Source organism: Octopus bimaculoides, chromosome 26 (genome assembly GCF_046866305.1).
Source record: "Octopus bimaculoides isolate indiv1 chromosome 26, ASM4686630v1, whole genome shotgun sequence".
Taxonomy (NCBI): domain Eukaryota; kingdom Metazoa; phylum Mollusca; class Cephalopoda; order Octopoda; family Octopodidae; genus Octopus; species Octopus bimaculoides.
This window is the reverse complement of record NC_142953.1, coordinates 15,852,808-15,867,807: the sequence shown is the minus strand read 5'-3', so window position 1 is coordinate 15,867,807 and position 15,000 is coordinate 15,852,808. Positions and strand designations below refer to the sequence as shown.

At 36.6% G+C, this 15,000-nt stretch overlaps 3 protein-coding genes across 7 annotated transcripts in view; 1 reads left to right on the top strand and 2 right to left on the bottom strand.

Annotated features, from left to right (window-relative positions):
* The window catches only part of LOC106880529 (neprilysin-1), a 122,426-nt gene that overhangs the window by 17,667 nt on the left and 89,759 nt on the right, over window positions 1–15,000 (top strand). The window contains exon 1 of one of the 2 annotated variants that reach the window (XM_089342481.1): window positions 13,583–13,810. The exons of the other annotated variant lie outside the window; for it this stretch is intronic. The gene's annotated coding sequence lies outside the window, so the exon portion shown is untranslated. Of the gene's footprint in view, window positions 1–13,582; window positions 13,811–15,000 lie in introns of those variants that run through there. 2 annotated transcript variants of the gene reach the window in all.
* The window catches only part of LOC106883689 (endothelin-converting enzyme homolog), a 243,548-nt gene that overhangs the window by 227,465 nt on the left and 1,083 nt on the right, over window positions 1–15,000 (bottom strand). The gene's annotated exons all lie outside the window — the stretch shown is intronic.
* On the bottom strand, window positions 8,932–9,657 carry LOC149130960 (uncharacterized). Its single transcript, XM_089343026.1, has one exon. It carries the CDS (start codon window positions 9,655–9,657, stop codon window positions 8,932–8,934), a length of 726 nt encoding a protein of 241 aa, XP_089199152.1.

Here is a 15,000-nt window from a genome sequence, read left to right as displayed (position 1 = left end):
TTTCCCTCCTTCGTACCCCCCACCCCATTACAACATGCTCCACTTCATCCAAGTAACTGCCCGCAGTACAATCTGCCAAATAAGAAATGAACCTTTTCTATCACCCTTGCCTGTGATCCCACAACATTTCTCCTGTGACTATACATTACACTGAGTACACCATACATTACAACATTCCTACCAACTCCCTTTATACATTAGGAAGAGGCCACATCATCAGATGTGGCCACTTCCTAATGGAAGTAAGGTCCAGTTTTGTCTCCTGATAGCTCAAAACTTTTGTCTTTGCCAGGTTTGCTTTGAGGCCTCGCATTTCTAGATTTTGCTTCCAAGTTTTGAATTTCTTCTCTAAATCTTTGATCAATTCAGCTTTGAGAAAGAAATACGTCATTACTATGTAGAAGTTTCCAAGGTTAACCAGTCTTAACCCTTTTAGTACCAACCACACTGGGGCTGTCCTTGATTATATGATACAACCTTTTTGTTTAAAGTGATTTAAATGAAAACCTTCCATCAAAATTTTATGTTGATTTATCTTCCAAATGTCAGACAAAGTTATTTTAATAAATACGTCATTATTTTCAAAATTAATTGAAATAAACGCAGTGTACTTCAATAGAAATAAAGTAATAATAGGTTTAGTGATCTCAATTAAAACCATCAAATTGTTTTGCTAATTTATGCTCCAAACACCAGCTTAATAATGATAAAGTTATTTAACTAAATACATAATTATTTTCAAACTTAATTGCTACAAAAGCAACATATTTCAACAGTCATACAATGACAAAAGAGTTAAATGTTTCTGTTATGCTGTACTCCAATCTACAATAGGAATTCCTCACTCAACTCTTGAGTGACTCTCACCTTCGTAACAACACTTTTGTACATGGCTTGCACAAATCTCGCAAACCATTAATCAACTCTTAGTTTTTGCCGTGACCCCCCCCCCCCCGGCTATAAAGCATGATACCCTCTCAAAGCCTTTTCCAAGACAACAAATACCAGACTCACTAGCTTGGTCTGAGCTAAAACTTCTCTTGTAGTTATCTCGTCAGAAATAGAGGATCAACATTAGTCTTGCCAGAAGCTTGTTCTGCATCTCATCTGGGCTAATTCTGTTCAGCTTAATGCTTCAGTAGATGCTTCTTTCATGTGCACCTTTATTTCCCTTCTTGATGATGATGATGATGATGATACACCAGTCACTGGGTACGACACCCTTCTCTTCTACTTGCAAGTCACTGCTGTATGTAATACTTTGCAAAATGGTAATAATAATTCTTTCTAATTTTGGTGTGAGGCAAAGATTTTGAGGGGAAGGGGAAGTTATTTACATTAACCCCAGTACTCAACTGATACTCAACAGTAAAGATTACAGACAAGGTTGACCTGGGTGGAATTTGAATTCAGAATGTAAAGAGCTGGAAGAAATATCACCAAAGATTTTGTCCAACATGTGAAAAATTCTGCCTACTCACTGCCACCATAATAACCCTTTCTCCTATAAGAACAAGGCCAGAAATTTTGTGGGAGGGAGGTTAGTTGATTATATCAACTCCAGTTGACTGGTACTTAATTTATTGACTCTGAAAGAATGAAAGGCAAAGTTGACTCCAGCGGAATTTGAACTCATAATGTAATGACATGAAATACAGCTAAGCATTTTGTCCAGCATGTTAATGATTCTGCCAGCTCACTAACTTAATAATAATAACAAGAAGACTCAGAGAGCGCAAAACTCTGCCAACACAACACCAACATCCCCTCAACGGTAAACTGGAGATGATTTTTAAAATGAGGATATCTGAAAGAAAATCCTTCAATGAATATCATGAGAGCTTTTGGTTTTCTCTTCTCTTAAATTCCAGTTTTCCTTTAGTAATCCTGTTGTTTTAGATTGATGTATAGAATTATGTATATATATATATATATATATATATATATATATATGTATAAGTATACTGTAAAGTGTTAAAATGTATGTATAATCTCCTAATATAATAATGAGCATTTCTTTTTATATATTTGTATATTTGTATGCATATATATATATATATATATATATATATATATATATATATATATATATATATATATATATATATATATATATATATATAATTTGAGAGGAGGCAATATGAGTAGAAAACTAGAGGGACATGACCTATTATCCGGCAGAATATACAATATATATGCACACTTACTTCGACATTAATAAAGCGGCATAAAGCTCAACATAACAGAAGTACTAATAAGATACAAGCATATAGACATATACATATTTTTATAAGCCCGGAAATATCTAAAAATATTATATTTAAATACATAGGCATTTAAAAAAATATTTAAGTAAAATAAGTACAAAATATACACATAATAAGATATAAAAACGTCGATATTATAGTGAGTTATAAGTTCACACTTATATATATATATATATATATATATATATATATATAAAATAGGGCCGGAGTGAAAGGTGAAGGCAGAGGAGATAAATGGTAAAGAGAGCATCGTATGAATGAGAAAGGAAGGGGTGATAGATGAATAATAAAGGAAGGAGTGAAAAGCCGATAAATGGCGTTTAAAGTGTGAGTATAAGCATGTGTAAAAGAGAGGTATGTTTGCGTGAGTGTGAGTGTGTACAATGGAAATCGGATGGTAATGTTCAACGCTGAAAATGTGTGAGTATATGTGTGGATGTGTGTGTCTACAAGAGAACTATGGGAAACTTTACATATACATGTAAAATAAAGAAAAGATGAAAAATAATCCAGAATCCTTGTCAGGTACTGAATCGATCCCAAAATGTAATCATTCATGTCAGTCACAAGGCCAAACATCCCTGAAAGTTTTATCCAAATCCATCCAGTAGTTCTTGAGATATTTTGTCCATGGACAAACAAACAAATACGGCTGAAAACAATATCTCCACCTTCGTTAAAGCGGAGGTAACAAGAGCACTCAGAGAATGCAAACCTCCGCCAAGACAACACCAACGTCCACTCAACGATCAGCCAGAGATGAGTTTTAAAATGAGAATATCTGAAATAAACTTGACTGCTCTCACAAATGAGAATACTAAAAATGAACTTGACTGCTCTCAAAAATTAAGTAAAAAAAAAACAGGAAAAATAATCCAGAATTCTTATCTGGTACCGGATTGATCCCAAAATCTAATCAGTTCGTGCCAGTCACAAGGCCAAACATCCCTGAAAGTTTCATCCAAATCTGTTTAGCGGTTCTTGAGATATCTTGTCCACAGACAAACAAACAAACACCACTGAAAACAATACCTCTGCTTTTGTTAAGGTGGAGGTAATAACAGTAAGCTTATTGTATTCATTGCTCAGATATCGAATAACTTATTGGAAAAGGGTGAAAGAGGAGACAGCAAACAGCAATAAGTCAAGTTATGAAAGACAGCAATGAAAGCCAAAAATACATATAAAACACAAGTGACATTAAAATGAAGAACCATAAAGAGGAAAGGATGCCTAGGCCTATCAGGAGTAAGGGTGGAAAATTTCAGGAAGCATGGGATTTTTGAAAAGATGCCATATCCTAACAGCTAACAACTAATGTGGTGAGTTTATTCTATGCTTTGATAGTTCTGAGTATGAGAAATGTTTCTGAGTGCCTTAGATGCTGGACTGGTTTTTGATTTTAAGTAGGGGAGCTCTGAAAGGGGCCTTGGGGAGTAGCATCCCTGCCTTCCTGAGCTAGTTTCTTAAATGGTCTCAGGACCACTCATGTCTAGAAACTGAGCTTGGGGGTAAGCAAGGGCATGCTCCCCATAGAAAATCCAGCTCCAAAAAAGCCTCATGATTAGCAAGGGAGAATGGGCACCAGCCAGCCAGCCCAAAGATTGAGGCGCGCTGCATCTGCCTGCTTCAGTTGCTATGTCATTGAGGTAGATCCAGTCACCTCCGTTAACAGGAACAAAACCCAAATTTAAAACACTGGATGATGATGATGATGAAGCAGGTCCACAGGTGATATAGAGATATTGAATTTAAAAAGATGGTCAAAGTTGTTGGAAAGATGGCAGATAATCTTGTAGGCTTCCACTAACTTCATTGAAACTTTAGTGTGTCAATGCCCAATCAAGCAATACATTCAAATATGTTTAGTGAATGCTGAAGTGCATTTAATATTTTACAGTAACAATATCTGATGGTTCAGATGATTTACTTAACTTCAAATATTTAATTACATCTTTGACTATACAGCCGTCATTGTCAATGGCTGGTTCTTCTGTTGGGTCTGCTGGGGTAGGGGAAGTTCTCTTTTTTATGCATGTTCCCACTTTCAGCACTCCACTCATGCTATCACCACCACCATCACCACAACAACTACCACCAATGCCATTACAATGACCACCAGCACAGCCACCACCACTACCCAACACTACTACAAATATCACTACCAACCTCACCACAGCTACTACCCTACCACCACCACCACCACCACTGCCACCACCACCACCACCACCACCACCACCACCACCACCACCACCACCACCACCACCACTGCCACCACCATCACAACTATTATTGCAGCTACCGTCATCGCCATCACTATTCAATGATTAAGCCATGAAATGTTCTATTTTTAATTTTCCATGTTTTCCTCAGAAGAATAAAGTTGGAAAATAAAATATTATATGAAGAAATTGTTTAAATAACTTCACACCATCATCATCATTATCATGGCATTTGTCATCACCACAATCACACAGTCATCACCATCAACATCACAATCATCATGAGCAGCAGCAGTAATTGCATCCCCACCCTCATCGTCATCACAATTATCACCAACACCATCACCACCTCCTCACCTTCACCACCACCATTACCTTCATGCCGTCGTCACCACCACCATCAACACCATAATTGTTAATCCATCAAACACACCAACCCACCCACCCTTCCTCCATCTCCTTCAAATCTCTATTTACCAATAAAAACTGCTCCATTTAACAAACATTACACATTAAAGCAGTTTTTTTTTTATTTATTACTTTTCTCTTAATTTTTTTCTGTTCTTGTTTTTGTCTCCTCCCACCAACTCCAAATTCAATTTTAAAATTCAAAATTATATTTAACAACAATAAAATTACATTTGATAGCAACAAAACCTTATTTCACAGGAGCAAAATTATATTTCACATCAGCAAGATTATATTTCACAGGCACTAAATTATATTTCCCGGCAATATTTCCATATTTCACAACCACAAAATCATATTTCCTAGGCACTAAATTCTATTTCCAACCAATAAAATTCTATTTCACAGGAGCAAAATTATATTTCACAGCAGCAAGATTATATTTCACAGGTACTAAATTATATTTCCCGGCAATAGTATAATATTTTACAGGCACTAAATTCTATTTCCAACCAATAAGATTATATTTCACAGGCACTATATTATATTTCCCGGCAATAGTATATTTCACAACCACTAAATCATATTTCATAGGCACTAAATTCTATTTTCGACCAATAAAATTCTATTTCACAGCAATAAAAATGATTTTTTTTACTTTTAGATTTTATAGTTTTCTGTGATTTTTTCACACATATTTACACACACTTATACACATGTACAAATACACATATACACCTATTTACATGCACACACAAATACACATACCTATATATATATATATATATATATATATATATATACATACACTATACTATACACATACATGTATGCCAACACATATACAAACATATTTATATACACTGATATATATATGTACACAGACACACACACACACACACACACACACCAATGTAAATACACACAAAAACTCATACATATACACACATATATTTACATTCAAATCATAATATATGTTCAAACATATGCATATTTATATATGCTTATATACACACACACAAATGTAAATACACATATTTACACACACACACACACACACACACACACACACACACACACACACACACACACACACACCACACCACACACATTGAAATCAAGTGAAATTTGAGTATTCTAACAAAATAATAAAAGACATCAATCAATAATTCGTTCCAATCAATTTTCTTCTAAATCTATTTTTATTTTTCATTACATTTTGACATTTTTGAAAAAGTTTCATTAAATTTCTTGAAATCACTTGTTGTTACCATTTTTCTCTTCTTTTTGTTATTTTATTGTCTCCAATTAACGATTATTGGCTGCCATTTTAAAACATTGGAACAATTTCAGTTTTATTTTGTAGATTATTTCTAACCACCCATCCCTTCCTCCTCTGCTGTCTTTATATCTTGCTTCTTCTTCTTCACCTTTTCCTCCTACTTCTTTTTTTTCTTCTTCATATTTGCCTTCCTTTCTTTTATCTTCATATTCTTCTATTTTTCCTCTACCTCTTCTTTTTTCTTCACATTCTTCTTCTCTTGCGTCTCCTCTTCCTTCTCTCTCTTCCTCCCTCATCCACTTCCAATTCAATTCCAAAATCTCTGATCAAAAGAGAAATCCAAATTCTTGTAATAATACCACCACCACCACACACCCTATTTTCTCACCATATTTATTCCAATCTGTGTGTTTATGACTGTTCCTGCTTCTCCAGTGAAACCTCTTCACTATCCATTCCTTAAATCAAACATTAATGATCTTTTCAAAGTCATCCTACCATTCCAATATGGATTCCAGCTTTCATTTTCTTCTTTGACTTCATTTCACTAAATAATCTTCTATGCTACCTCTCCCTCTCTCTGTATCTCTATGTCTATCTATCTATCTATCTCTGCTTACATAACTGTCCATCTATCTGTTTCTGTTTATCTACATATCTATCAATCTATCTACTTATCCACCTGTCTGTTTAGCTATTTATATCTTCTATTTTTTACTTGTTTCAGCCATCGGACTGTGACCATGATGAGGCACTGCCTTGGATATCTATTAATATATCTGTCTACCTATCCCTCCCTCTATGTCTTCATCTCTCCATCTATCTATCTATCTATCTATCTATCTATCTATCTCTCCCTCTATCAGCATTTCCCTCTATTTATTTATCAATCTATCACTCTTCTTCGTGTGTTTAAAGGCAATTTGTGTGTGTCTATGTTTGAATGCATACATGTATATTTGGTTGTGTGTGCAAGTGTGTAATTTCTTTTGTTCTTTCACCCTTTTAAATCATATATGTGAGGCCATGCTGGAGCACTGCCTTGAAGAGTATTATTCCATTATACAATTATACTGACCCTAGTTCTTTGCCTGATATCAAAAAGTTCCTGAACTAGTTCTGTAGCACACCAACAGATGGCAGCATACAGTGAGAGCTAGCAATGACCTTCATGAGGCAGTGTGCCGAGTGACATTGCTGTGTTTACTTCACGAATTGTGAAATTTGTGATTACATGTATGCTGTGGTCTGCAATTTTGTCACAGACAGGAAGTTGGAACAAAGAGCCAGCATGAAACTTTGCGTTAAACTTTGGAAGTCTGCTACAAAGACATTGAGCATGCTTTGGCAAGCTTACAGCAACAAGCAATGGGTCATACACAATGTTTCGAGTGGAATGGGTGCTTCAAAAGTTGAAGAACATCCTTGGAAGACAATGAGCAACCTGGAAGACCTACCACAAGCGATCCCCTCAGAAATGTGGAGAAAATTCATCAGCTTGTGCATGAGGACAATCGTCGGAGGACAATCAATAATATTGCTGATTCAGTGTGCCGCTGATGACCCATCCTTCATGTCGAGGATCATCACCAGTGATGAGATTTGGGACTTTAAGTACAACTTTGAGACGAAGCAGCAGTAGTCATGATGGAAGAGCCCATCATTTCCACGACCACAGAAGGCACAACAGAGCAGAAGTTCAATCAAGAGCATGCTCATCATTTTTTTTTTTTTACATCCACAGTATTGTGCATCAAGAATTTGTCCCCCAGGGCCAGACCATCAGTTGAGAGTTCTACTGCGACACTTTGAAGCATTTGAGAGAGGACATTCGGCAAAAGCAACCAGATCTGTGGAGGACAAAGAACTGGATTCTTCATCATGACAATGCACCCTGTCACCGAGCTTTCCTCACTCATGAGTTTTCTCACCAAAAACAACATGGTATCACTTCCACACCACCCTATTCGCCAGATTTAGTACCTATGCACCTCCACTTCTTCCCTAAGATAAAATTTCAGCTCAAAGGTTGCTGTTTTAAAACACCATTATCAAGATCCAGAGCAGATCACAGGTCTTCAACTCACTTATGGAAAACTAGACTGGATTCCAAAAGTGGTAGGAATGTTGGGACCACATGGTGACTATTTCAAAATGTTAAAACTTAGGTAAATAAGTTGGCACCCATGCCAACATCGTCTCCTTCATTGGACACGAAACTTGGCTTGCGAAGACCTGTTGGGGCAAGCGAAAGCGAAATCGTGATGGCGCCTGTGCCCAGCGTCGCCTTTCTGGCACTTGTGCCCACAGCATGTGTAAGGACTTTCAAGCGAGATCGTTGCCAGTGCCCCTGGACTGGCTCTTGTGTGGGTGGCACGTAAAATACACCATTTTGAGCATGGCCGTTGCCAGTACCGCCTGACTGGCCTTCTTGCCGGTGGCACGTAAAAGCACCCACTACACTCTCTGAGTGGTTGGCGTTAGGAAGGGTATCCATCTGTAGAAACTCTGCCAAATCAGATTGGAGTCTGGTGTAGCCATCTGGTTTCACCAGTCCTCAGTCAAATCGTCCAACCCATACTAGCATGGAAAGCGGACGTTAAGACAAATAATAATAAATAAATAATTTTTTATTAAACATAAGTTTATGGTAGTAAATTTGGCTAACGGCTGTTTCCTGTAGTCATTACAGATTCTTTGATGACAGGTTTACTCAATCAGACCAGTGGTCAGTTTAGCAGAATTGAATAACCTAGAAAACTAATGCTACTTTCATCAGATACATTGGTGAAAGACCTGAGAAATACAAGCGAAGTCTGGTGTCATACAACATTGGATCAGGATGCGATGAATTGGCTGGTGCTAACATTGTACCAGGAAGTGCCAAGGCGGTACCATAAAGGAGTTCGGCAGAGGAGCGACCTAAGTCTGTCTTAATGGCAGTGCAACAACCAAGAAGAACGATAAGCAGGAATTCTGTCCAAGACTGCGGATCAGGAGTGGCGCATAGAGCGGTCTTCAGTTGCTTATGAAAGTGTTTGACCATCCCGTTGGAAGCTGGATGGTAGCTGGTTGTACAAATGTGATGAACACCTAGGATTCGTGATAATTCACGAAATAAGGAAGCTTCGAACTGACGTCCATGGTCAGTGGTTATCTTAGCTGGAACACCAAAACGAGCAATCCAATCAGAAATGAAAGCTTGAGCAACTGACTCAGAGGAAATGTCCACTATTGGAATGGCTTCAGGCCAACAAAAGAAACGATCAACACAGGTCAATATGTAAGAGAAACCGTGACTGACAGGTGATGGTCCTACCAGATCAATGTGGACATGGCGAAAGTGAGTCTCCAGTAGAGAAAACTGTCCAAGAGGAGCGCAAATGTGCCTGTGGATTTTAGAATGCTGGCATTTCACACAAGAGCATGCCCAAGCAGTGATCATCCAGCACATATTAGGCCAGAAAAACCGAGCCATAATAAGCATCACGTCGGGGTCACCATTTTATAATGGAAGTAAGGCTTTTATAATACTTTTGGGGTAACTTCATCTTCCATTGTAATTATTCTGTTGATTCAAGGAACTAGAAATACGAAGAATGAAGTTCTCAGGTGAAGTAAATTCAATAACCATTTATTCACAGGTGCTTCATACAAGAGGTTTGCTTTCAGTAACCATCTTTACAGCAGTGCGTATTTAGCCCTCTCTCCCATACACATGAGGTTCAATAACCTCTGGAGACAATGCATGTGGTATCACAGTGGGACAAAAGTCTGCTGTGAGCTCCTAGCTTCAAAGTTTTGCTTGGCAGCAGCGTGAGAAGAATGAGAGGGAAAATGTTGTTGTCTTTTCCTTAAATAATGATTGCAGGCGAGATCTCATTTTTGTCTCACGTATGGCAATGGATGCAGGTGAGATCTCACTGTTTCAAAATGGTGCTGGCTTCTTTGTGCGTCACTACAAGACAAACACAAAGATACACTCACAAAAGCATTGTGTTATATTTCCAAATCGTATAAACCACTTTGAATATTATTTTAGGAAGTTTAAAGTGATTTCTTTTGTGCTATGAACCCTTTACCATTTCTGTAGCACCCCCTACCTCCCTTGATGCCCTAAGCACATGCTTATTTTATGGTTAGTCCAGCGCTACTTGAAAGGAAAATAAACAGAGGTGACAAAGGTTTTAACACTGATTGAAGCAGACCTTTGAATATAGCATCATCTCCTTTTGACAAAATCTACTAACCACCATGTGTTGTGTCCAGCCATGTATGCAGGTTGCATATGTGAGGTAGATTATAACACAATAGTGAGAAAGGAGCTTCTCAGAAAATATTCATTTATTCATGCATACATACATATATCTGCAGTTCAATTATAGTGTGACCAATGATATACCTAATTTAAATATAACTATTTTCCCCCACAGACAATTAGACACACACATAGGCTCCACAATGACCATACTAACTATTCTATCACAAGTAATAGTCACTTGAAGTACTTAACAAGCAATTAAAAACTGAACAAGAGCCAGGGGTAGTCAAGCAAGAAGCAATACAAATAACAGAAAGATTACATTTTGGATTCACCATCACGAAAGCTTTTGCATGTTTACTAGTGTGTTGAAAATGCTCCTGTGTGTGTGTGTGTGTGTGTGTGTATTCAGCAACCCCTCATACATATATATGAGGGGGGATGCTGAAAAGTGTGTGTGTGTGTATTGCAGGAGTGGCTGTGTAACAAGTAGCTTGCTTACCAACCACATGGTTCCAGGTTCAGTCCCACTGCGTGGCACCTTGGGCAAGTGTCTTCTACTATAGCCTCAGGCCGACCAAAGCCTTGTGAGCGGATTTAGTAGACAGAAACTGAAAGATACCTGTTGTATATGTGTGTGTGTCTGTTTGTGTGGCTGTCCCCTCCCCACCATCGCTTGACAACCGATGTTGGTGTGTTTACGTGCCTGTAACCTCATGGTTCAGAAAAAGAGACTGATAGAATAAGTACTAGGCTTACAAAGAATAAATTCTGGGATTGACTTGTTCGACTAAAGGTGGTGCTCTAGCATGGCCGCAGTCAAATGACTGAAACAAATAAAAGAATCAAAGAATATATATATATATACATATATATATATATATATATATATATATATATATATATATATATATATATATGAGCGGGTGCTGAAAAGTTTCTGGCTTTAAGGGTATCACAAAAGGCCTGGTTAGAGGCCCAATCTTCCAAGTTCTTTTATAGAGCTTAGAAAATCCGAAGGACCACTGCAATAAGCAAGAGGGGAATATGTTGACTAAAATCATAATTAAACTGATCCTCCTGTATTTTCTTTTGTCCAAAGCCAAGAACTTTTCAGCAACCCCTATATATATATATATATATATAAACTTCCTTCCATAAGATTTGTTGCAATCAGTTTTTTAAAGTTGTTTTTTTATATAATTAATAGCTTTTAACTTAAGTCTTTCTTCGAATATTGTGACTGTATGAAGAATTTTTTTATAAAAACTTTATACCTATAAGCACAGACATGGCTGTGTGGTAGGAAGTTTGCTTCCTAACCACATGGGTCTGAGTTCAGCCTCTACTGTGTGGAACCTTAAATAAGTGTCTTCTACTATAGCCTCAGGCCAACCAAAGTCTTGTGAATGGATTTGGTGTACGGAATAAATGAATGAATGTATGGGTGTATATGTGTGTATATGTACATGTCTTTGTTTCTGTGTTTGTTCCCCTCCACTGCTTGACAGCCAGTGTTGGTGGGTTTACATCCCTGTAACTTAGCAGTTTGACAAAAGAGACTGATAGAATAAGTGTTAGGCGTAAAAAAATATAAGCCCTGGGGTTGATTTGTTCGACTAAAACCCTTCATGTTGGTGTCCCAGCATGGCTACAATAAAATGACAGAAACAAGTAAAAGTTAAAAGATATAGTAGCACTTCATAATGCTCAATTAGGAAAGACAAGCATTATGAGGTGATACAAGAAAATTAAAGACACTAGTTGATGCACAGTACACTTTACTACACAAATCGGATGCAGAATTTTTATTGGAACTAGACTTAATGGACAGTTGTAGGCAATCAAGGTACAGCAACATGCTAACACCAGCTTGAAAGAAATTCAGTGAGCAGTTAAGAGGGCCAGCCATTGTACATGGCTGAACAAATGAAATGACAATGAAACCTGGTTAGAAAAGTGATGTAGCTGTTTGCCTTATATGGCAAGTCAGACCTGAATGACTCGACAAATTCAAATGGAGCTGGTGGTCCTGAAATGAAGGGCTGAAGATCAAATACTAGTCAGCTGGTATTGTAGGCAAGGTGAAGTGGGGGATCATATCAGGGATGGGGCAGTAGACTGTAAAGCCATCAAGAGGAAGGCCCTAAAATGATGTGCATTCTCTCTTGATGACCCCAGAAAGCTACTGGTGTCCAGTATGCAGTTTTTTATCAATAGTACTTGTAAAAGCAAACTGTTTACAAGCCTCTCTCTCTCTCTTTATACACACACACACACACACACACACACACACACATACATATAAACATATATAAATATGTGTTTGTAAATATGTATGCATACATACACATTACAAGTAGAGTAATCATTTCCTTATTTCCGTTTGTAAATTGTTGCCACTGTGAGGATATACTGGAGTGGTTTATTTTGACTCCTGTCACCACCTCTTGTCACCACCACCACCACTGCAATCACTACTGTCACTGCTACCACTACTGCTACAATGTCAAACAATTATAGAGAATTATACTGAATAATGTTGAAGTATATAGAGTTGTATAAAGGTATACAGAACTGTCTAGAAACAAATAGAACTGTATAGGACTATATATATATACATACAGTCTTATACACTTCTATTTGTTTTTAGACAATTTTGTATACCTTTATATTGGACTATATAACTTTATATCCCCACCCAAAATATGAGCAATTACCTCCCCTGTCCCGAATGATAACGATCACCAATTACCTCCCACTAGATTTTTCTACTTGTTTCATTCATAAACTTCCATCAAGAACATGGACTAAAATCTTCTTAATAAAATACAAAATTACAATAATTTCTATGTCATGATTAGCAAAAGTGAAACTGGTCAACAAACACAATATTCTTTCACTTATAAAATATGTTAAAAAATATATTGAAACTATCTAAACTGTGAGCATTTTCCTTCTTTTATTATATATATATATATATATATATATATATATAATTTGTTTTGCTGTTTGAAAGTACACCTGAATCTGAAAAACATGCAGTCGTTTTTAAATAGATCTATTCACATACCAAACAAGTTTTGACAATTATTTGGTTATCAACGGTACAAATATATATATATATATATATATATATATATATATATATATGAAAAAGGTGGGGTTTTAGGAGAGTTTAAAATTACAATGTTAAAACTGGACAAACGTGTTTAAACCAAGTATTCAAATGTTCACAGAAATTTCAATGAATTTCACAGCGACAGATAATAGTAGCAATGTCAATGTTCGGCAAAGATCATAACAGATGTACATTATTGAAAGTTCAGCCATATTGAGTTTTTAAAATAAGTGAAGAGAGAAAGAAAAGGTTTTTTTTTTTTTTTTTTACAATTTTTATCATGGTGCGTGTAGTTCTTTTTACAATCTCAGTCTGAGTTTGCTGTCTCTTAACCTTTCACGGCTTGGTTCGAATCAGAAGATACTTTGTCTGCTATCTTTTAGTACATTTATGGTTTTACAGGAAAGGCTCTAATTTTAGATTGGTTATCAATTTGACGTCTTACTCTTTTCTTGTGGATGTTTTTGGTCAAAGAATATGTTTTTGGTCAAAGAATACATTTTTGGTTTGGCAAAGTTTAGTGCTGTGGTCGATTTGTTTCCTGGTGACAACCATGGACTACACATTTTTCAGATTCAGTTACATTTTCAAACTCCAAAACAAATTTTCCTATATTTTTTTGCTGCGTGGGAATACACTTTTTATTTCCATATATATATATATATATATATATATATATATATATATATAGGCGCAGAAGTGGCAGTGTGGTAAGTAGCTCATTTACCAACCACATGGTTCAGGGGTCAGTCCCACTGCGTGGCACCTTGGGCAAGTGTCTTCTACTATAGCCTCGGGCCGACCAAAGCCTTGTGAGTGGATTTGGTAGACGGAAACTGAAAGAAGCCTGTCGTATACATGTATATGTATGTCTGGGTGTTTGTGTGTTTGTGTTTGTCACCACAACATCGCATTGACAACAATGCTGGTCTGTTTACGTCCCCGTAACTTAGCAGTTCGGCAAAAGAGACCAATAGAATAAGTACTAGGCTTACAAAGAATAAGTCCTGGGGTCGATTTGCTTGACTAAAGGTGGTGCTCCAGCATGGCCGCAATCAAATGACTGAACCAAGTAAAAGAGTATATACACAACACAAGGTTGGCCAAAAGTCGCCTGACAGTAAATAAAAATTCCAGAAATACTTAATATTCAATTTTATTTATTCATTTGGAAAAATGGTGTTGCTCAAGAAGTTTGGATAATTTTCATGAGGTTTCATATTTAGATATTTTTATTAAATTCATTCAGTTGTTAAACATAAATAAATCTTGGGATTAAATAGTTTTGATTTACTGTCAGGTGACTTTTGGCCAAACCTGTATATATATATATATATATATATATATATATATACATATATATATATATATAAATCCAAGAAAGTTAGGGGTTCTGAATCCAACCAACTAAGGGATAATATCTATCCAATATACTGCCA